The 23034-nt window shown below is 35.9% G+C and overlaps 2 protein-coding genes across 9 annotated transcripts in view; both read right to left on the bottom strand.

Moving 5' to 3' along the window:
* Positions 1-23034, bottom strand: part of LOC141483248 (uncharacterized) — a 403587-nt gene that overhangs the window by 320572 nt on the left and 59981 nt on the right. The gene's annotated exons all lie outside the window — the stretch shown is intronic.
* On the bottom strand, positions 370-22191 carry LOC111515235 (uncharacterized). Its single transcript, XM_023171462.2, has 2 exons — positions 21547-22191; positions 370-9386 (listed from the first exon to the last, which is right to left on the bottom strand). Exons 1-2 carry the CDS (start codon positions 21875-21877, stop codon positions 8335-8337), a joined length of 1383 nt encoding a protein of 460 aa, XP_023027230.2. The 5' UTR covers positions 21878-22191; the 3' UTR covers positions 370-8334.

The raw sequence follows: 23034 nt of genomic DNA, 5'->3' as shown, positions 1-23034 counted from the left end.
AATGTAAGAATGGAAAAGGCCTCTCTATTGTCTTTTGTTAGTCTGAGTTCGCTCCCAAAGAAAATGATACTAACGTATGTAAACATTGTTGTAAAAAAGTAGTCCAACAAAGTTAAGTGTAACAAATGTGGTGAACACTTCCACCATGTGTGCCTTAAGCAGTCTAGTGAATAAAAGAAGCTGGATGCAAACATGAATATGACATATGACAGAGGACATAAACCTCACAGAGGAAACCTACCTTAGAGAATAAGTTATAAACACATAAAAGAAACATAGCAGACAAGGATGCAATAATTGCAGATAAGGAGCAAGTAATATCACTATTGGAGAAGAAAATTATCATAATTGAAGAAAAATTGGCATTAATAACATAATAATAATAATATTTATTTGGTAAATAGGATACATTCCTAATACTTATACAATAACAAAATTATAACTAACAAAAATCATGACTTATCATCTTATTAGTAATACTTTCAGTTACATTTGTTATAAATATGATGCAGTAGATCAGTTTTGAACCTTTTTTAATGTTGAAGCATATTTAATTGAATGAGGCAATTTGTTGTATGTATCAAAACCTTTGACATATACGGAGTTAATACTGATTTTGGTATTAGTTCTATGTATATCTATGTCAAGATTGTCTAGTGTAATTTTTGTGAATATCATAATTGAATGTAATATTTGTGAATATCATAATTGAAACAAATAAATTTTTCAAGATATGTTCCAGTTAAATCATTAACAATTTTATGCACAAATATCATTGTCTGGTATAAAAGTCTCTGAGATACCGAAAGCCAATTTAGGGTTGTTAACATTGTAGTTAGGGAAGTATATCGGTTTCTTCTCAATAAAATTCTCATTCCTCTATTTTGTAGTCCTGCCTGTTTGTTCAAATTGAAAGAGTATAAAATCGAAGGGCAATAAACAAAGTGTGGTTGTGTTTTATAGACTACTATCTTTGTGTTTAAAGACATGCTAGTTTTTTCAAAATTTTCTTATGTATGTATTGAAAATTTTCTTCAAATGTGAGATTGCAGTCCAGTTGAAACCCTAAGTATTTTACAGTATTATTCACTTTTATATTTGTATTTTGAAGTGAGGATCATGGCAGTAGTTTTACTCACATTCAATTTATTAATGTTTATATATTTGTCAACTTTTTGCAATATCACATTCATTTTCTGTACAGCAGCATCCAGGCTTATCAATACAAGCTAATAGAGTATCGTCTGCAAACAGGTTGATAAATTCACAATCGACATGTATATTAATATCATTTAAATATATAATGAATAGTAAGGGACCCAAAATACTTCCCTGGGGTACTCCTTTATCGTTTAATATTTCATTTGAAATTGTACCATTGATTCCTATTCTTCGTTTTCTGCCTTCAAGATACGTTATAAAACCATTCATTAACTTTGCCCTCAATTCCGTATATTTTCATATTGCTGAGCATTATATTTGTCGATTGTTTCGAAAGCTCTCTTCAAATCTAAAAATACCGCTACTACAAACTTGTTGTTATCTAATTTGTTTATCAAATAGTTAAGTGACCTCTGTAATGCCGATTCACAAGAGTACTTTTTTTGAAACCCTGCGACTGATTATCAAACAATCTCATTTTCATTCGCAAAGTTTAGCGATTGATTGTAAACAGCATACTCAAGTACTTTCTCCATGGGCGGCAACGTATTAAAAGGCCTAAATTCCTCAGCTCTGATAGTTTTATTCACCTTAGGAATTGGAATAATAGTACTAATTTTTAGCAGATCTGGGATCTATCCAGTCTGAAGCGAAGTGTTGATAAGATTCAATACAGCATGTCCAGCAGTTTCAAAAATTTGTTTAACAATTTTGGCATTTACGATTTCGTATGTATTACATTTATTGTCTAATGAAGCAATAATATCACGTAATTCTCCTAATGAAACCATTTTGAATTTAGTTATAGGCAAGTAAAGGTTAGAATCACAATTATACCACACTTCATCACTTTGAATGCTCTCGATTATCTGGTTAATACTATTAACAAAATAATTGTTGAAATGTTCAACTAAGGATGTCTCTTCCTTGACAATGTACGAGTCTCCATTATAATCAAATAATTGTACCTGACTGAATGAGTTTTCATTACTACTTTTTACAAGGACTTTTAATGTTTCCCACATCATCTGAGAATTGTTTCTATATCTGTCAATTTTATTTCAGTAATACTTTTCTTGCTTCCTTTTTAACATGTTCACAACTTCATTTCTGAGTATTTTAGAGCTATCCCATTTGAGTACTTTTTCAGTTGGAGAAGATTCAATAAATGATTTATAGGCTTTATCTCTTTCCTTGATTTTACTATTTACTTCATTATCAAATCATGGTACACTATTTTTAAATTGATATATTCTCAATGGTGCTATATTGTTGATAACTACAGAACAATTATCAATGATTTCTTGATAAATAAAATTTACATCTACTGAACTCAATGCCCATAAGCATGGAATCAAATTAGTTTTTATTTTATCAAGATTACCCTCACAAAGATTTCTATATTTTTTTGTAATATTGTTTTGTTTCAATGGCTTTAATAGGAAGATGACTGATATTACCATATGATCTGTGATATTGGGGGATAAGTGAACGTTGGTTATAATATCATTTTGATTTGATATAACATAATCAATTAATGTTTCAGATTCTAATGTGATATGTGTTGGTTCGGTTACAAATTGCTTCAATCCATATGTTGAGAATAAAGTCTCGAGTTTATTCACATAGAATGCATTTTCTGAGAAATTCAAATTAAAATCTCCCGCTAGTAAAAAACGATTATTTGCTAACATAATGTCATCAATGATCTCTTTAAGATGTTCCAAAAAAGTAGCATCTGAACTCGATGGGGAATGATATAAACAACCAATAAACCATTTTGAAGATTTTAAATCAATTTTTAGAATTGTACATCGATGGTAATTGTACAAAAATTACCATTGAGCACAAACGATTTATAACTGGAAAACTCAATTAATGCAAATAAAACGAGTACTCAAACAAAACACCAAATCACTGAGGCAACAAAAAAAAAACAAGGAGATAAAGTTGAACCCACAAAAAAATGGTCTTCCACAAAAAAGGGTAAACAAAATCAATACCATAAAAATGAATCATCAGAACAAGGAACTCCCAACATACAGAATGGCCCAAACATCACAGTGAATCAGCTGGCAACAGAAATTATGAAAATTCAAACAGAAAAAAAGGCCGAAGAAATAGTAAATCTTGAAAATGAGAATTTTGTTCTCGAAATTAAACAAAATTCGATATACAACAAAGTAGCTGAAATATTCAGTAACGATGATGAACGAGAACACTTGGACGAATTTATAACAGTATCTAGATAAAGAAGACCGAAAATAACTAAGCACAAAGTAGGAAGCGGTGAGGGTGATGAACAGTTTAAAGGAAACCCCAAAGCAAATAAAAAAAAATCTGGTTATTCCTGTTAAGAGTGCCTGACGAAGTGACAGAAGAAAACATAACAACTTATACAGGGTGTTCCTTAAACACATGCTAATATTTAAGGAGGTAATTCTTAGACCCATTTTAAGGAAAAAACGTCCTATGGACGTATGTCCTAAACGCCTTAACTTTTGAGATACAGGGTGGCAAAGTTTTCAAAAATAATCAGTTTTTTAATAATAACTGAGATAATTTTGTAGACATCTTTGGCATATTTGGTACATATGTTCCATGCCTCAAGGCACATTTTCTGATGTACAATTTTCTTAATTTTCTCTGCCAGTGGCGTACGCACGAGTTTTGAAATGTATATTTTTGGCGAAAAAAATACTACGCCACTGCTTTATCTTGAATTAAAAATTATTTTTAAAATCTCCATACATTTTTGAGCACATTTGATTTGCTGGGTTTTCTTTGTCCGATTGAAAGCAAACTAAGAGATCAGATTTGTTACAAAATAATTGAGGATCTAAAAGGTATTTGTTTGTTGTCAGATGCACTGTTCTCAATTAAAATTACGTCATAACGCAGCACCGCTTAATAATTTTTGAAAACATAAATTTAGTTATCCTGGAATACATGACGTGTAGCAGAATGTATTTACTGCACCTCTTGGAAATATGGAGTTTGTCGATATGTGATTTCTTTTAAAGATTAAAAGCAGAAAAAACAGCGTACCCACCATAGCAAAAAAAAACGAATTCTCTGTATGTACAAACGTCAGTAGCTAATATTGATGTTGGTTTAAAGTAATGTGTTGGTGTTAAAAACTGTCACAGCGCGTTTTGATTGATTTTGAAGTGTTATTGAAGTTATTTTGGTAGTCCGCTGTTTTTCTGAATATCAGTAAATATGGTAAATTATACGAATGCGGAAATGGCGCAAATGCATTACGTATATGGCCTTGCCGATGGTAATGCAACAGAAGCCAGGCGCATTTATCAGGAAAGATATCCTAATCGTGTCTTACCAGATAGCCGAACCTTTTCAAATATTCATTGTCGACTTGGGGAAACTGGTAGTTTCAAGAAAGGGACTCCGGAAGGTAGACCTCGTGTAGTAAGAACTCCTGAAATTGAGGAAGCGGTGCTGCAAGAAATTGAGGAACATCCTGAGACGAGTACGACGAAGATCTCTAGAACTCTGGATATTTGTCATCAAATTGTTTGGCGTATTTTGGTTGCTTTTTTGTTATACCCATACCATATTTCAAGAGTGCAGGCATTACTCCCCAGAGATTTTCCACAGCGTGTGAACTTCAGTCAGTGGTATCTACAAAGTTTTGCACTAAATCTGCAGTTTGAGACACAAATTTTATTCACAGACGAAGCAAATTTTTCTCGGAATACCATTCAAAATTTCCATAACAATAATGTGTAGGCTGAAGAAAATCCCCATGCAATAACCAAAACCCATTTCCAACACCAATTTTCGGTTAATGTATGGGCAGGAATTATAGGTGATCATCTAATAGGCCCATTTTTTCTACCAGGACGCCTTGATGGTCGTTCTTATTTACACTTTCTCGAAGAAGACTTACCTGGGTTATTGGAAGATGTGCCACTTGCGTTAAGGAATCGAATATGGTACATGCACGATGGCGCCCCTGCTCATTTCAGTGTAATTGTCCGAAACCATTTAAATACAGTTTATCCTAATCGTTGGATAAGTCGCGGAGGACCTCAGCAATGGCCAACAAGATCCCCCGATCTCAACAGTTTAGATTTTTTTTATGTGGTCACCTTAAAACTCTTGTGTATAAAACTCCCGTTAATACTTTAGAAGATTTAAGAGAGCGAATGGTTGCCTCGTGTGAAACTATACGAAATACGCCGGGAATATTTGAACGGGTGCGTAATTCCATGCGTAGTAGAAGGGCGGAAGCATGCATACTAAGTGCAGGTGGCCACTTCCAACAATTTTTATAATCAGTTTTGGTATTATTACTAATTAACAAATTTGTGCTATTCGTTTAGACTTACTGTCACAAAATAAAATAAAACTCGTTTTTGTGAAAAATTTATTTTTTTTGCAGATTATGTTTTCAAATATTATTAGGGAATTGGTAATGCGTTATGAAGCAATTTTCAGATTCTCATTCATTTTAGAATTGATCTAATTTCTTAATTTGCTTTCTGTCGATTTTTATTTTTTTGAGTGAAAATCATGCGTAGGACAAAGAAATACCAGGAGATCAAATTTTCTCAAAAATTAATGAGGATTTTAAAAATGAATTTATTTTGAAAAGAAAGCATTGGCGTAGTACTTTTTCCCCAAAAATATTCAATGCGAAACCCGTACGGATGCCACTGTTTGAAAAAATACAAATTTGTGTACATCAGAAAATGCGCCTTGAGGCATGGAACATATTTACCAAATATGCCAAAGATGTCTACAAAATTATCTCAGTTATTATTCAAAAACTGATTATTTTTGAAAACTTTGCCACTCTGTATCTCAAAAGTTAAGGCGTTTAGGACATACGTCCATAGGAAGTTTTTTTCTTAAAATGGGTCTAAGAATTATCTCCTCAAATATTAGCATGTGTTTAAGGAACACCCTGTATAAGGAAACACCAATTCCATGAATATCTATGTCAAAAAACTAAACACACTGCCCGTTAGGATCAATAACCAAGCTTTTATGATTGGTGTAGACCCCAACTTACAACAACAAGTTTATGAAGCAAGCCTTTGGCCGGAAAACATACACTTCAGCCGTTTTGACTTTAGAAAGGGTCAACGCTTCCTGGAGAGACAACAAGCATCTAAGCCACATCAAACGAGCTCAAATTTTCGAAACCACGCCTCATTTCTGACTCCAACATCTTAAAACATCATTTTCAATTAATGCATATAAATATTCAAAGTCTATCAAACAAAATAAATCTTCTTGAAGTATTCTGTAATCGTAATAAACCAACTTGTATAACTGAACACTGGTTGTGCGATGAAAAGTTAAGAAACACTTAGGATAGCGGATTATGAATTAGTCTTCAGCTTCAGCAGGTCTCAACTTGAACACGGCGGTACAGTACTATTTGTTCAGTCTCAGTTTCTCAAACATTGTAAAAACCTATCGTATTTGGTGGATGTATCTATAGAAATTAATTTCGAGTGTTCTGTCACTGTCGGTAGCCAAGCGGTTCGGCATGGGTGCTTTGTTCACTCACTCGAATTGACTGCCGTGTTGGTCGGTGGTTCAAGCCCTAGTCTGAACGATCGATCTTCACTTGCTATCGTCCAACCCGTGTTAGGAATCACACGTTAAAAGGTAAGACCTCGTTAATCCTTAGCTCGCACAAGTTTCGTTCGTAGGGGTGCGACAGATGGTTAACGGAAAAACAGATTTTAAACAGATAAAAGAGAACAAAGAATTGTGCATTGTCACAATTTATCGAAGCTCATCCAATGATGCAGATCTGCAGTTATTCCTTGATAACCTGAATCACATCTTAAACAATGTATCAGATAAGTATGCAAACTCTGCAATCTGTGGGGATTTCAATTTGAATTTTATAGAAAATAGCTACTATAAAAAACAACTTTTCGATCTATTTGAAATGTTCAACATGAATTTACTCTATAACGAACCAACACGTATAGCTAGATATGGAAAACACTTGACCGTCAGTGGGTTTGATTACGTAATAAGTAACATAGAAAACTCATCCTGTAAAATCTTTGACTTGGAAATATCCGACCACTTTGCCCAAATCATGAGTTGGTCCATAACAAACAAAAATAAATTGAAACACAACAATAAAACAAACATTGTAACACGAAAATTCTGCTCAAACTCAATGCATGGATTCAAAACTTTTTATACAAAAAATAAAACAAAGATATTACAAGACAGTAATGTTGAAGTCGTATTAGATAACTTCTCAACTCACTTTGACTGGTGTTTTGAGATAGCTTTCCCAATGCAAGAAATTAAATCATGAAAAAAAAAACATCGATAGAAAAAAACCATTTTCTAGAGAATTGCATTGAGAACTTGAAAGTTATAAATTGGCTGAGGAAAAGAGCCAGTGACTGCTGTCTGAATGAAAAGTATAAGCAAATGAAAAGGGAACTCAATATAAACATATCCTCTGAAAAGAAAATATATCGCTATAACCTATTAAACAATTCTAATAACAAATCAAAGACCTTTTGGAATATGGTAAAAATGAAAAAAGGTACCAATAAGAACGAAAAGGAAAACTTGACTTTCAACTTATAACGGAAAAAAATCCCGACAAACTGAAAGTTGCAAATCTGTTTGGAGATTATTTTTCAACCTCAGTGGAAAGAAAAATAAACTCTCTCAACTTGCCTCAAAATAACTGTACCAAAAATGAGATAAGCACATTATCCTGGGTCTAAAAAAGAAATAAAAAAGAACAAACTTTTTATTGACAAATGTACAACTATCAATTGTTTTGAGAAGACTTTTGTTTTGTATCTTCATAATATGTGTAATTCAAGTAAAATAATTTAATTATATTTTCTTTTGTGTTTATAATGTATTTACTATTGAATAATTGTAAACGGTACTTAGTTTTCAAAGACTTCAATTAGAAAAAAGCATTATGAATGTGTTTTTTCATGAGTTTTCAAATTACTACTTCGATTAAATGACTTCCAGCAGATTTTACACTGAAATGATTTTTTCCAGTATGAGTTTTTTCATGTGTTTTCAAACTACTACTTTGAGTGAATGACTTCAAGCAGATTTTACACTGAAATGACTTTTTTCACCAGTATGGGTTCTTTCGTGCATTTTCAAATTAGCACTGTGACAAAATGACAGCAGATTTTACATTGAAATGATATTTTTGCCAGTATGAGTTCTTTCATGTTTTTTCAAAGTACTACTTTGAGTGAATGACTTCAAGCAGATTTTACACTTAAATGGCTTTTCACCAGTATGGGTTCTTTCATGCACTTTCAAATTAGCACTGTGAAGAAATGACTTTGAGCAGATTTTACACTGAAATGATTTTTTTCCTGTATGACTTCTTTCATGTGCTTTCAAATTACTACTTTGAGTGAATGACTTCAAGCAGATTTTACACTGAAATGGTTTTTCACCTGTATGGGTTCTTGCATGCGGTTTCAAATTAGAACTGTAAGAAAATGACTTTGAGCAGATTTTACACTGAAATAACTTTTCTCCAGTATGAGTCATTTCATGTTGCTTCAAACTATTACTATAAATAAAAGACTTCAAGCAAATTTTACATTGAAATGGCTTTTCACCAGTATGGATTTTTTCATGAAACTCCAGAGTGATACTCTGAAAAAAGGACTTCGAACAAATTTTACACTGAAATTTTTGTCCAGTATGAGTTCTTTCATGTGTTTTCAAATTACTACTATGAATAAAAGACTTCAAGCAGATTTTACACTGAAATGACTTTTTACCAATATGGGTTCTTTCATGCGATTTCAAATGAGCATTCTGAAAAAATGATTTTGAGCAGATTTTACACGCAAATGATTTTTTTCCAGTATGAGTTCTTTCATGTGTTTTCAAATTTCTATTATGAAAAAAAGACTTCAGGCAGATTTTGCACTGAAATTGTTTTTCACCAGCATGAATTCCTTCGTGGAATTTGAAACTACTTTTTCCAACAAATGACTTTAGACATATTTTACATTGGAATGATTTCTCCCCTGTATGAGTTTTTTCATGTATTTTCAAATGACTTTTCGAAATGAATGATTCCGAGCAGATTTTGCACTGATACGGTTTCACAATAGGATCGTTAACAGTGCCAAACGCTGAAGACTCCGTTTCATTGAAGCTCTCTTCTTTCTTCTCGATGACTGTTTCATCCTCTATTTTAACAAAAATGTTCCCAGAATCTGTGAAAAAAATTACAAATTTATACAAAATTATTTGTTTGAAAATAATTTCATATTTCATTTATTTACTGTCAATTTTACCCCCCAAAATGGAGTAACCTTTTGGTTTTCTACTATCCAAATAGTTTATAACCACTAAAAAGTTTGTGAAACAAAGTTATTGAATGTTCTGTAATGTGTCTGGAACCGACCATAAACTTATACATTCCAAAAAACTTTTCATAAAATGAAGAAATGTATATTTAGATAGATAGACATATACTTTATTGTCCAAGAAAATACAATCTTATTGACAAAGCTTGTTAAAAAATCTGGTATGTATAGCACATAAAAGAATGAAAGAAAAGAAACAATTCAATAACACAAATACCCAGAAACACTATTTGAGCAAAACTAAGTTCACATATCTAATAGATTAAATATAATAATAAAAAATAAAATTTAACAAATTTTGAAGACAAAATAGTTTGTATAGTCCATTTCAAAAAATGTAAAAAACAAATATACACAATTTGAACAAAGTTCACATGTCATGGCAATAATATAAGATATATCCCAGTATAAAATATAATTTAAAGTACAGGTGTCAATATAAACAACAAAAAAAAACGCATATATGAAATCACAGCAAAGTTCCGTTGTAATATTCAACGTACGCTTTTGTTGCAAGGGATTGTTTAACAAGATTTCTGAACTTTTTATAGCTTTTTTCCCTTCCTAATTTTGTGAGGTATGTGATTATACAGCTTTTTACTTTCATAAATTAAAGAATACTTTGTCTGACTTGTTTTTGGAACAGGAATATGTGTTTTTTTATTACTTGCTGGGATATGTGAATTATAAAGTATATTTATTCATATTTTTTTCTTTCTGGACTTTTCTTGAATGAAAAATTCGAAATTTGATTAGAAATTTAAAAATAAATTGAAAAAAATTTAAGGGGAAATGAATAATCACCACTGAGGAGATTTTTTGTAATCAATTATCATGTCACTATTTTGATTGATAGGTAAAATTGAAATGTCTGGCATAAAATTAATCTAATGGAAGCCCTTTTCACATGTGTGTGATTGATGACTTGTTTATTTTGTGGTAATTCATGATCACTTTGATGAAATGAATAAAAACACCTTTGTTTAATTACCACTAGTTGATTTTATTTATACAACCGGTTCCGGGTTTGACCCCATTATCAAGTATAAAACTGAGATGTGAAGTTTGAAAACTTGGTTTTATCAGGTATTTGATAGACAGGTAGTTGAGCAAACCAGGAAGCCAACTTTAAAATTCACCACTGAAAATTCTAGGGGTTGTTAAACTTATAAATTCAAGAGAGGAGACCTACATAAATCGAGTTGCTCGTTTCAAGGTATATACTTCTGGTTTTTAATTGATTTGTTAATTTCCATGGCTTCCAACAAATTAATGTTCTCCCCTTTATCCCTTTATCTTGTGTTTTGTTTCTTAAAGATGTTCGTTCATTGTAGATTGTAGATTTTTTGTCCAAACAGATGTGTTCACGCAGCCTTATGTCAAAATTTCTACCGGCTTGGCCTGTATATACTGCAGAGCATTCGCCACACTCTATTCTATATATACCTGATTTTTTCATTCTATCCCGTTTGAGTTTTGCATTAAACAGGGTTCTATCCAAATTATTATAACTTATGAAAGCTGTCGATATTTTGTGTTTAGAGAAATAATTTTGAATATTTTCTGAACTACACAGGTAAACTTTCAGAGTTTATTCAAAATTATTTCTCTAAATACAAAATACCAACCACTTTCATAAGTAATAATTTAGGTAGAACCCTGTTTAATGCAAAACCCAAACGGGATAGATGAAAAAATTGGTGTTCGACCGAAAGTTCGGTTTCGGTCGAGTTTCGGCAAAAAAACGGGTTTTGGTTTAGTTTCGGATTCGGCGGCAAACCTGCCGAAACTACGACCGAAACCGAAACTGCATTCGGGAGTTCCCGCGCTGTGATCGGTCATGTTCGACGCGATTAATTCCATACAAGGGACGAAGACATTTTGCCGCGTCCACGTGCCTGATCATGTCGTAACTTACTTTGTTTATTACATAAATATTAAATTTATCCCAAACGGGATAGATGAAAAAATTGGTGTTCGACCGAAAGCTCGGTTTCGGTCGAGTTTCGGCAAAAAAAAACGGGTTTTGGTTTAGTTTCGGATTCGGCGGCAAACCTGCCGAAACTACGACCGAAACCGAAACTGCATTCGGTAGTTCCCGCGCTGTGATCGGTCATGTTCGACGCGATTAATTCCATACAAGGGACGAAGACATTTTGCCGCGTCCACGTGCCTGATCATGTCGTAACTTACTTTGTTTATTACATAAATATTAAATTTATCCCAAACGGGATAGATGAAACAATTGGTGTTCGACCGAAAGCTCGGTTTCGGTCGAGTTTCGGCAAAAAAAAACGGGTTTTGGTTTAGTTTCGGATTCGGCGGCAAACCTGCCGAAACTACGACCGAAACTGCATTCGGGAGTTCCCGCGCTGTGATCGGTCATGATCGACGCGATTAATTTCATACAAGGGACGAAGACATTTTGCCGCGTCCACGTGCCTGATCATGTCGTAATTTACTTTGTTTATTACATAAATATTAAATTTATCCCAAACGGGATAGATGAAAAAATTGGTGTTCAACCGAAAGTTCGGTTTCGGTCGAGTTTCGGCAAAAAAACGGGTTTTGGTTTAGTTTCGGATTCGGCGGCAAACCTGCCGAAACTACGACCGAAACCGAAACTGCATTCGGTAGTTCCCGCGCTGTGATCGGTCATGTTCGACGCGATTAATTCCATACAAGGGACGAAGACATTTTGCCGCGTCCACGTGCCTGATCATGTCGTAACTTACTTTGTTTATTACATAAATATTAAATTTATCCCAAACGGGATAGATGAAAAAATTGGTGTTCGACCGAAAGCTCGGTTTCGGTCGAGTTTCGGCAAAAAAAACGGGTTTTGGTTTAGTTTCGGATTCGGCGGCAAACCTGCCGAAACTACGACCGAAACCGAAACTGCATTCGGTAGTTCCCGCGCTGTGATCGGTCATGTTCGACGCGATTAATTCCATACAAGGGACGAAGACATTTTGCCGCGTCCACGTGCCTGATCATGTCGTAACTTACTTTGTTTATTACATAAATATTAAATTTATCCCAAACGGGATAGATGAAAAAATTGGTGTTCGACCGAAAGCTCGGTTTCGGTCGAGTTTCGGCAAAAAAAAACGGGTTTTGGTTTAGTTTCGGATTCGGCGGCAAACCTGCCGAAACTACGACCGAAACTGCATTCGGGAGTTCCCGCGCTGTGATCGGTCATGATCGACGCGATTAATTTCATACAAGGGACGAAGACATTTTGCCGCATCCACGTGCCTGATCATGTCGTAATTTACTTTGTTTATTACATAAATATTAAATTTATCCCAAACGGGATAGATGAAAAAATTGGTGTTCAACCGAAAGTTCGGTTTCGGTTGAGTTTCGGCAAAAAAACGGGTTTTGGTTTAGTTTCGGATTCGGCGGCAAACCTGCCGAAACTACGACCGAAACCGAAACTGCATTCGGGAGTTCCCGCGCTGTGATCGGTCATGTTCGACGCGATTAATTCCATACAAGGGACGAAGACATTTTGCCGCGTCCACGTGCCTGATCATGTCGTAACTTACTTTGTTTATTACATAAATATTAAATTTATCCCAAACGGGATAGATGAAAAAATTGGTGTTCGACCGAAAGCTCGGTTTCGGTCGAGTTTCGGCAAAAAAAACGGGTTTTGGTTTAGTTTCGGATTCGGCGGCAAACCTGCCGAAACTACGACCGAAACTGCATTCGGGAGTTCCCGCGCTGTGATCGGTCATGATCGACGCGATTAATTTCATACAAGGGACGAAGACATTTTGCCGCGTCCACGTGCCTGATCATGTCGTAACTTACTTTGTTTATTACATAAATATTAAATTTATCCCAAACGGGATAGATGAAAAAATTGGTGTTCGACCGAAAGCTCGGTTTCGGTCGAGTTTCGGCAAAAAAAACGGGTTTTGGTTTAGTTTCGGATTCGGCGGCAAACCTGCCGAAACTACGACCGAAACTGCATTCGGGAGTTCCCGCGCTGTGATCGGTCATGATCGACGCGATTAATTTCATACAAGGGACGAAGACATTTTGCCGCATCCACGTGCCTGATCATGTCGTAATTTACTTTGTTTATTACATAAATATTAAATTTATCCCAAACGGGATAGATGAAAAAATTGGTGTTCGACCGAAAGCTCGGTTTCGGTCGAGTTTCGGCAAAAAAAACGGGTTTTGGTTTAGTTTCGGATTCGGCGGCAAACCTGCCGAAACTACGACCGAAACCGAAACTGCATTCGGTAGTTCCCGCGCTGTGATCGGTCATGTTCGACGCGATTAATTCCATACAAGGGACGAAGACATTTTGCTGCGTCCACGTGCCTGATCATGTCGTAACTTACTTTGTTTATTACATAAATATTAAATTTATCCCAAACGGGATAGATGAAAAAATTGGTGTTCGACCGAAAGCTCGGTTTCGGTCGAGTTTCGGCAAAAAAAACGGGTTTTGGTTTAGTTTCGGATTCGGCGGCAAACCTGCCGAAACTACGACCGAAACTGCATTCGGGAGTTCCCGCGCTGTGATCGGTCATGATCGACGCGATTAATTTCATACAAGGGACGAAGACATTTTGCCGCGTCCACGTGCCTGATCATGTCGTAACTTACTTTGTTTATTACATAAATATTAAATTTATCCCAAACGGGATAGATGAAAAAATTGGTGTTCGACCGAAAGCTCGGTTTCGGTCGAGTTTCGGCAAAAAAAACGGGTTTTGGTTTAGTTTCGGATTCGGCGGCAAACCTGCCGAAACTACGACCGAAACCGAAACTGCATTCGGTAGTTCCCGCGCTGTGATCGGTCATGTTCGACGCGATTAATTCCATACAAGGGACGAAGACATTTTGCCGCGTCCACGTGCCTGATCATGTCGTAACTTACTTTGTTTATTACATAAATATTAAATTTATCCCAAACGGGATAGATGAAAAAATTGGTGTTCGACCGAAAGCTCGGTTTCGGTCGAGTTTCGGCAAAAAAAAACGGGTTTTGGTTTAGTTTCGGATTCGGCGGCAAACCTGCCGAAACTACGACCGAAACCGAAACTGCATTCGGTAGTTCCCGCGCTGTGATCGGTCATGTTCGACGCGATTAATTCCATACAAGGGACGAAGACATTTTGCCGCGTCCACGTGCCTGATCATGTCGTAACTTACTTTGTTTATTACATAAATATTAAATTTATCCCAAACGGGATAGATGAAACAATTGGTGTTCGACCGAAAGCTCGGTTTCGGTCGAGTTTCGGCAAAAAAAACGGGTTTTGGTTTAGTTTCGGATTCGGCGGCAAACCTGCCGAAACTACGACCGAAACTGCATTCGGGAGTTCCCGCGCTGTGATCGGTCATGATCGACGCGATTAATTTCATACAAGGGACGAAGACATTTTGCCGCGTCCACGTGCCTGATCATGTCGTAATTTACTTTGTTTATTACATAAATATTAAATTTATCCCAAACGGGATAGATGAAAAAATTGGTGTTCAACCGAAAGTTCGGTTTCGGTCGAGTTTCGGCAAAAAAACGGGTTTTGGTTTAGTTTCGGATTCGGCGGCAAACCTGCCGAAACTACGACCGAAACCGAAACTGCATTCGGTAGTTCCCGCGCTGTGATCGGTCATGTTCGACGCGATTAATTCCATACAAGGGACGAAGACATTTTGCCGCGTCCACGTGCCTGATCATGTCGTAACTTACTTTGTTTATTAAATAAATATTAAATTTATCCCAAACGGGATAGATGAAAAAATTGGTGTTCGACCGAAAGTTCGGTTTCGGTCGAGTTTCGGCAAAAAAACGGGTTTTGGTTTAGTTTCGGATTCGGTGGCAAACTTGCCGAAACTACGACCGAAACCGAAACTGCATTCGGGAGTTCCCGCGCTGTGATCGGTCATGTTCGACGCGATTAATTCCATACAAGGGACGAAGACATTTTGCCGCGTCCACGTGCCTGATCATGTCGTAACTTACTTTGTTTATTAAATAAATATTAAATTTATCCCAAACGGGATAGATGAAAAAATTGGTGTTCGACCGAAAGTTCGGTTTCGGTCGAGTTTCGGCAAAAAAAACGGGTTTTGGTTTAGTTTCGGATTCGGCGGCAAACTTGCCGAAACTACGACCGAAACCGAAACTGCATTCGGGAGTTCCCGCGCTGTGATCGGTCATGTTCGACGCGATTAATTCCATACAAGGGACGAAGACATTTTGCCGCGTCCACGTGCCTGATCATGTCGTAACTTACTTTGTTTATTACATAAATATTAAATTTATCCCAAACGGGATAGATGAAAAAATTGGTGTTCGACCGAAAGCTCGGTTTCGGTCGAGTTTCGGCAAAAAAAACGGGTTTTGGTTTAGTTTCGGATTCGGCGGCAAACCTGCCGAAACTACGACCGAAACCGAAACTGCATTCGGTAGTTCCCGCGCTGTGATCGGTCATGTTCGACGCGATTAATTCCATACAAGGGACGAAGACATTTTGCCGCGTCCACGTGCCTGATCATGTCGTAACTTACTTTGTTTATTACATAAATATTAAATTTATCCCAAACGGGATAGATGAAAAAATTGGTGTTCGACCGAAAGCTCGGTTTCGGTCGAGTTTCGGCAAAAAAAACGGGTTTTGGTTTAGTTTCGGATTCGGCGGCAAACCTGCCGAAACTACGACCGAAACCGAAACTGCATTCGGTAGTTCCCGCGCTGTGATCGGTCATGTTCGACGCGATTAATTCCATACAAGGGACGAAGACATTTTGCCGCGTCCACGTGCCTGATCATGTCGTAACTTACTTTGTTTATTACATAAATATTAAATTTATCCCAAACGGGATAGATGAAACAATTGGTGTTCGACCGAAAGCTCGGTTTCGGTCGAGTTTCGGCAAAAAAAACGGGTTTTGGTTTAGTTTCGGATTCGGCGGCAAACCTGCCGAAACTACGACCGAAACTGCATTCGGGAGTTCCCGCGCTGTGATCGGTCATGATCGACGCGATTAATTTCATACAAGGGACGAAGACATTTTGCCGCGTCCACGTGCCTGATCATGTCGTAATTTACTTTGTTTATTACATAAATATTAAATTTATCCCAAACGGGATAGATGAAAAAATTGGTGTTCAACCGAAAGTTCGGTTTCGGTCGAGTTTCGGCAAAAAAACGGGTTTTGGTTTAGTTTCGGATTCGGCGGCAAACCTGCCGAAACTACGACCGAAACCGAAACTGCATTCGGTAGTTCCCGCGCTGTGATCGGTCATGTTCGACGCGATTAATTCCATACAAGGGACGAAGACATTTTGCCGCGTCCACGTGCCTGATCATGTCGTAACTTACTTTGTTTATTAAATAAATATTAAATTTATCCCAAACGGGATAGATGAAAAAATTGGTGTTCGACCGAAAGTTCGGTTTCGGTCGAGTTTCGGCAAAAAAACGGGTTTTGGTTTAGTTTCGGATTCGGCGGCAAACTTGCCGAAACTACGACCGAAACCGAAACTGCATTCGGGAGTTCCCGCGCTGTGATCGGTCATGTTCGACGCGATTAATTCCATACAAGGGACGAAGACATTTTGCCGCGTCCACGTGCCTGATCATGTCGTAACTTACTTTGTTTATTAAATAAATATTAAATTTATCCCAAACGGGATAGATGAAAAAATTGGTGTTCGACCGAAAGTTCGGTTTCGGTCGAGTTTCGGCAAAAAAACGGGTTTTGGTTTAGTTTCGGATTCGGCGGCAAACTTGCCGAAACTACGACCGAAACCGAAACTGCATTCGGGAGTTCCCGCGCTGTGATCGGTCATGTTCGACGCGATTAATTCCATACAAGGGACGAAGACATTTTGCCGCGTCCACGTGCCTGATCATGTCGTAACTTACTTTGTTTATTAAATAAATATTAAATTTATCCCAAACGGGATAGATGAAAAAATTGGTGTTCGACCGAAAGTTCGGTTTCGGTCGAGTTTCGGCAAAAAAACGGGTTTTGGTTTAGTTTCGGATTCGGCGGCAAACTTGCCGAAACTACGACCGAAACCGAAACTGCATTCGGGAGTTCCCGCGCTGTGATCGGTCATGTTCGACGCGATTAATTCCATACAAGGGACGAAGACATTTTGCCGCGTCCACGTGCCTGATCATGTCGTAACTTACTTTGTTTATTAAATAAATATTAAATTTATCCCAAACGGGATAGATGAAAAAATTGGTGTTCGACCGAAAGTTCGGTTTCGGTCGAGTTTCGGCAAAAAAACGGGTTTTGGTTTAGTTTCGGATTCGGCGGCAAACTTGCCGAAACTACGACCGAAACCGAAACTGCATTCGGGAGTTCCCGCGCTGTGATCGGTCATGTTCGACGCGATTAATTCCATACAAGGGACGAAGACATTTTGCCGCGTCCACGTGCCTGATCATGTCGTAACTTACTTTGTTTATTAAATAAATATTAAATTTATCCCAAACGGGATAGATGAAAAAATTGGTGTTCGACCGAAAGTTCGGTTTCGGTCGAGTTTCGGCAAAAAAACGGGTTTTGGTTTAGTTTCGGATTCGGCGGCAAACTTGCCGAAACTACGACCGAAACCGAAACTGCATTCGGGAGTTCCCGCGCTGTGATCGGTCATGTTCGACGCGATTAATTCCATACAAGGGACGAAGACATTTTGCCGCGTCCACGTGCCTGATCATGTCGTAACTTACTTTGTTTATTAAATAAATATTAAATTTATCCCAAACGGGATAGATGAAAAAATTGGTGTTCGACCGAAAGTTCGGTTTCGGTCGAGTTTCGGCAAAAAAACGGGTTTTGGTTTAGTTTCGGATTCGGCGGCAAACTTGCCGAAACTACGACCGAAACCGAAACTGCATTCGGGAGTTCCCGCGCTGTGATCGGTCATATTCGACGCGATTAATTCCATACAAGGGACGAAGACATTTTGCCGCGTCCACGTGCCTAATCATGTCGTGACTTACTTTGTTTATTACATAAATATTAAATACCTATTGTGATATTAGGTAACAACCTAAATAAGTAATTTTATGTTTATATTTTTGAAAAACCATCAAAAATATTCAAAAGAAGGATCTACACCTACTCAAATGAACACCTCACCTATTTTAAGTATTTTTAAGATGCAATGGTATATAATATCTAATTTTATCACTAATGCTGTCACCATTAGTGATAAAATAAACCATGATACCAATAGAATTGAAGAAATCATTATCAGTTTGGGCTTGGATATTGAAGTGAAGAAAGTAACCCGTGTAGGAAAACCTAACAATACTACCAGACCCATTAAAGTTCTACTGAAAAATAAACAACGGATTACCTGACAAGGCATAAATACGCTTTACTAAGCATAAAAGTTAGTCATTGGACAGCAAGCCATGATGGTTAAACCTCTGAAGAAGCTAGCTACTCGCGCCAGCGAAACGTCAGGAAGAAGTTCCAAAAATCCATGGCTTTCAAACTCGAAAAACAGTGACACTGAAACTGAATCTTTCAACTATATAGCATAAAAGTTACAAGTGTTTTGCATGTTCGGCAATTTTCTGCTATGGAAAAAAATTATCAAAGAATCTGCATTAAATTTTGTGTGAAAAATGGAATCAAGTCCTCAAAAACACTTGAAATGTTGACAGTGGTATAAGGTGATTATACTCTTGAGTCGGAAAAATGTTTACAAGTGGTACAAGTTTTTCACAAAAAGCCGAAAGGATGTGATTCAGAAGATTTTGTCAATTGAGACAGAATGAAAAATATCAACTGGTAGATATCATACTAACAAAAACTTAGCAATACACTTGAAACCACCTGATCATATTGAATGGGATTGGAAAATTGAACTTTTGTCTGATTTCTACCAAGTTTTCAATTTGTTACAACAGGTTTCAGTTTGTTAAACTGTAGTGCCCTACAATTTCCCTAAAAATAGAGTATGCTAGATGTTCCTAGGAGATGTTTTTGTTTTAATGACTTGTTTAGAAAAAATTATAAAAAACAATCATTAAAAACTTCAATCAAAAACGTCTTTGAGAGTAGTTTAAAAACTACAATTGGTGACCCCAAGAAGTGAATAGTTCTTACGTATTCGATAAAACCATGGTCAAGTTACTTCAAAACCTTTCACGAGAACAGTTAGTTAACCTACTTGAATATTTCAATGTCAATCCTGGTGGAATTGTTCCTGATATGAAAATAATGCTGGAGGCTGAAATTCCTAAGGAGTGCCCTGGAATGATAAATTCCCAAAACTTTGATTTCATAGAACTTCTTTGCAAAATCAGTAATCGGGAAAAATTTAAGGAATCTCGAGCAGAAGATAGGGTTATTGAAAAGGTGAACAAGCTAGAGATTTTTTTTAATAGGCTGATTGAAAATCTGGAAAATAAAAGGAGAATGGAATGTATAGAAAAAACGTATTTAACAAATGAGTAAAGAGTCTACACCTATACTTAATCCAGCAGTTGCTACGCCTTCTACTTCCACAGAAAAAGATCGTTGTTCTATCAGTCAAACTAGTCCAGATTACAACATGGAGCCAGAAACTGAATTCAATCATGCAAAATCTGTCACTTTACCACCCTTCTAGAAGACTGCCCCGAACTGTGGAAACAATTTCTAACCTAAATAGCATACATTCCAATAAAATCAAATGTAGAAAGATACTGACAGTTTTAGATTGCAGTACTGTTAAAGAAAATTCAAATATTTTTACAATACAAAACAAAAATTCTTCAGATGCATATGAACTACTGAAAAGTCAACGTATCAAGTATCAGACAAAGAAAAAATAATTAAGTTATTCAGTGAGTGTCAATTTGGAGACAGAAAACCTAGTCAGCTCTATCGGCAAATGAAGGATCTTGCCTCAGGGCAAATGACTCCAAATTTTATCTTATTATCTTGGCAGAAGAATCTTCCAAACACAGTGGCATAACTTGTCCGGGCGTTTCACGAGAAACTTCCTGAGGAAGGAATGGCCGATGGAATGATGAAAGGAATTGCAAATACGGATGTTTGTTCTATTCGAACTGGTCAAAAAGAAAATCCCTTAGAAAATAAAACTGAGCAGCTTATTCAAAATCTTGATGAATCTGTTACCAGAAGACGCAGCCCAGTTTTTGTTATTATGTCGACCTCTGTTATTATGCCGGCCTCTGGTTTAAGTAGTGCTGAAATATTGTATGGTTCTACGGTACGTGTTCCTGGAGATTTTGTGATAACCAATGGAGAAGAAAAGGAATAATCGCATATAGAATTTTTGAAAACATTACAAGAAACACTGAGAAACATAAAAATTAACGAGCAGTCTAATCATCGTGGATAGAAAAAATATTTGTACATAAAGAATTGCGAAAAACCTCTCATGTTTTCTAAGAACGGATTTTATTTAAAAAAAACCATTGCAAACTCCTTATTCTGATCCCTACAAGGTTTTAGAAAGAACCGAAAAATATTTTAGAATTTCAGTTAATGAAAAAAGAAAGAATATTTCGATTGATAGGTTGAAGCCAGCTTTTATAGAATCATCAAATGAAAATGTATCCGAAAATGCAAAATTTCCAAATACACCAAATGGAATTCTCAGGAGGAAATCAGAAAATCAAATTCCGGAAAATCTAATTATGTAACCCGCTTTGAGTTCCGGTCTAAAATTTTTTTTAGAGGGATGTAATGTAGTGGCCTACAATTTCCTTAAAAATAGAGTGTTCTAGGTGTTGCTAGATGTTTTGGTTTTAATGATTTGTTTAGAAAAAATGATAAAAAAAGAGTTAATAAAAACTTCGATCAAAAACGTTTTTGAAAGTAGTCTATAAACTACAAAACCATTCTCAGGTAAACTCCGTTTACTATTTTTTACTACTTCTATATTCTCGATACTTATATTTGATATGAATTTATACAAAATAAATAGGTAATCAATCGAATATGATGATTGAAAAATTACTGAATGCAAAAAACCTTCATCAAACTTCAGTACCTGTAACTGGTTTTGAATCATGAGTCATATCTTCACCCTGGTTATCAAGGAACTTAATGTGAGGGCCTTCACTTATTTCTTCTATACATTTTTCTGATTTGGGTTCATAGTCAACATCAATGACACTTTCACTTTTAATCTGATCTATATCATATTTTTCTTCGAGGTTTTGGGTAACCATTTCTATACCAAACATACCATATTTTCCAGATTCACCGACCATTTCAGTTTCACCTGTTTCACATTTCATGATATTTGTTTCAAAAATCACTTCATCCCCAACAAATTCAAGTTCTCTCTTAATTATTCTTCCATAATCATCGGCAGCCATTATCTTCGAAAAAAGAGGATTTGTTTTAAACAACGAATTAAAAGGTTTGTTAACACTTCATTCTACTTCTTATTTTCTTGTTTATTTGTGGTCCAGCACAGCCTCAGATTAATGTAATGTTACTCCGAGAGCACGCCAAAATTGCTGTCCCGAGACAGCAATCAGAATAAACAGCACCCTTTGATGGATAATCTAAAATATGTTGTTTTCTACATGTTTTGTTATTCATATACATATTTCATGTGTATTTTTGAAAATGATTCAGTAAATAAAAAATATGTCTTGAATAATAAATCAGTGTCAAAGTGTCTATGTCAAAGTCGAATGGAAAAAAAAAAATTCTAGATTCATGACAGACTGACATAGGTCTGTCATATCCTGCTCGATCAAAATATATCGAGGAGTAGTTGTGTTTTGTTGACACTCAGATTAAATAATTTCCTCCAGAAGTTATCCGTTATCTGTGTTCAATGTATTTAGACCTAACAGAGAGAGCGAATAACTTTTGGCGGAGATGATATATTTGGAATATGATTGATGCCAACAAAACGCGCAGAAGGGTCACATATTTTCATTTGTTTCTAAGAAATTCCGATTTTGGAAGTTTCCTGCAGATACTACGGGCAACGAAAAAATTTCAAGTGCTGTTCATAATGAGAAGTGAAATACAAATTGCTAGAAATAGAAATAGATTTATTTGAAATAGATATCCTAATATACATAAATATTATACAAATATATCATATCAGTTATTGAACAGAATTACAAAAAACTGAAATATATAAGATGCTATCGCATCTGGTGTTAATAAAAGTAATTTTCTCCTAATTTTGAAGCAAGTTTTTAAAACCAACTGTTGATAGATACATCGGTAAACCGTTTGCCGTCGGTTACTTCATCGATTTGATGAAAAGCATAGGTGCATAGTTAGGAAGAGAAATAAAATGTTTACTTATCAATTATTTGTTTATGAATTCAAAATTACGACTTTATTTCGACTTCATTCGAGAAATTTCGACTTGAAACTGAATATGTTTCATATAGGATAAAGAAAATAGCTTTTGTTTGATTTCTACTACGATTTTTATTTATTAGTAGTGGAAATCAGACAAAAGCTATTTTCTTTATCCTATATTCAATATAAATTTCCACGAAAT

This window comes from Leptinotarsa decemlineata, unplaced genomic scaffold, assembly GCF_025532065.1.
Source record: "Leptinotarsa decemlineata unplaced genomic scaffold, Ldec_3_MD MMD2_tig00003192_RagTag_RagTag, whole genome shotgun sequence".
Taxonomy (NCBI): domain Eukaryota; kingdom Metazoa; phylum Arthropoda; class Insecta; order Coleoptera; family Chrysomelidae; genus Leptinotarsa; species Leptinotarsa decemlineata.
This window is presented reverse-complemented; position numbering and strand designations above follow the sequence as displayed.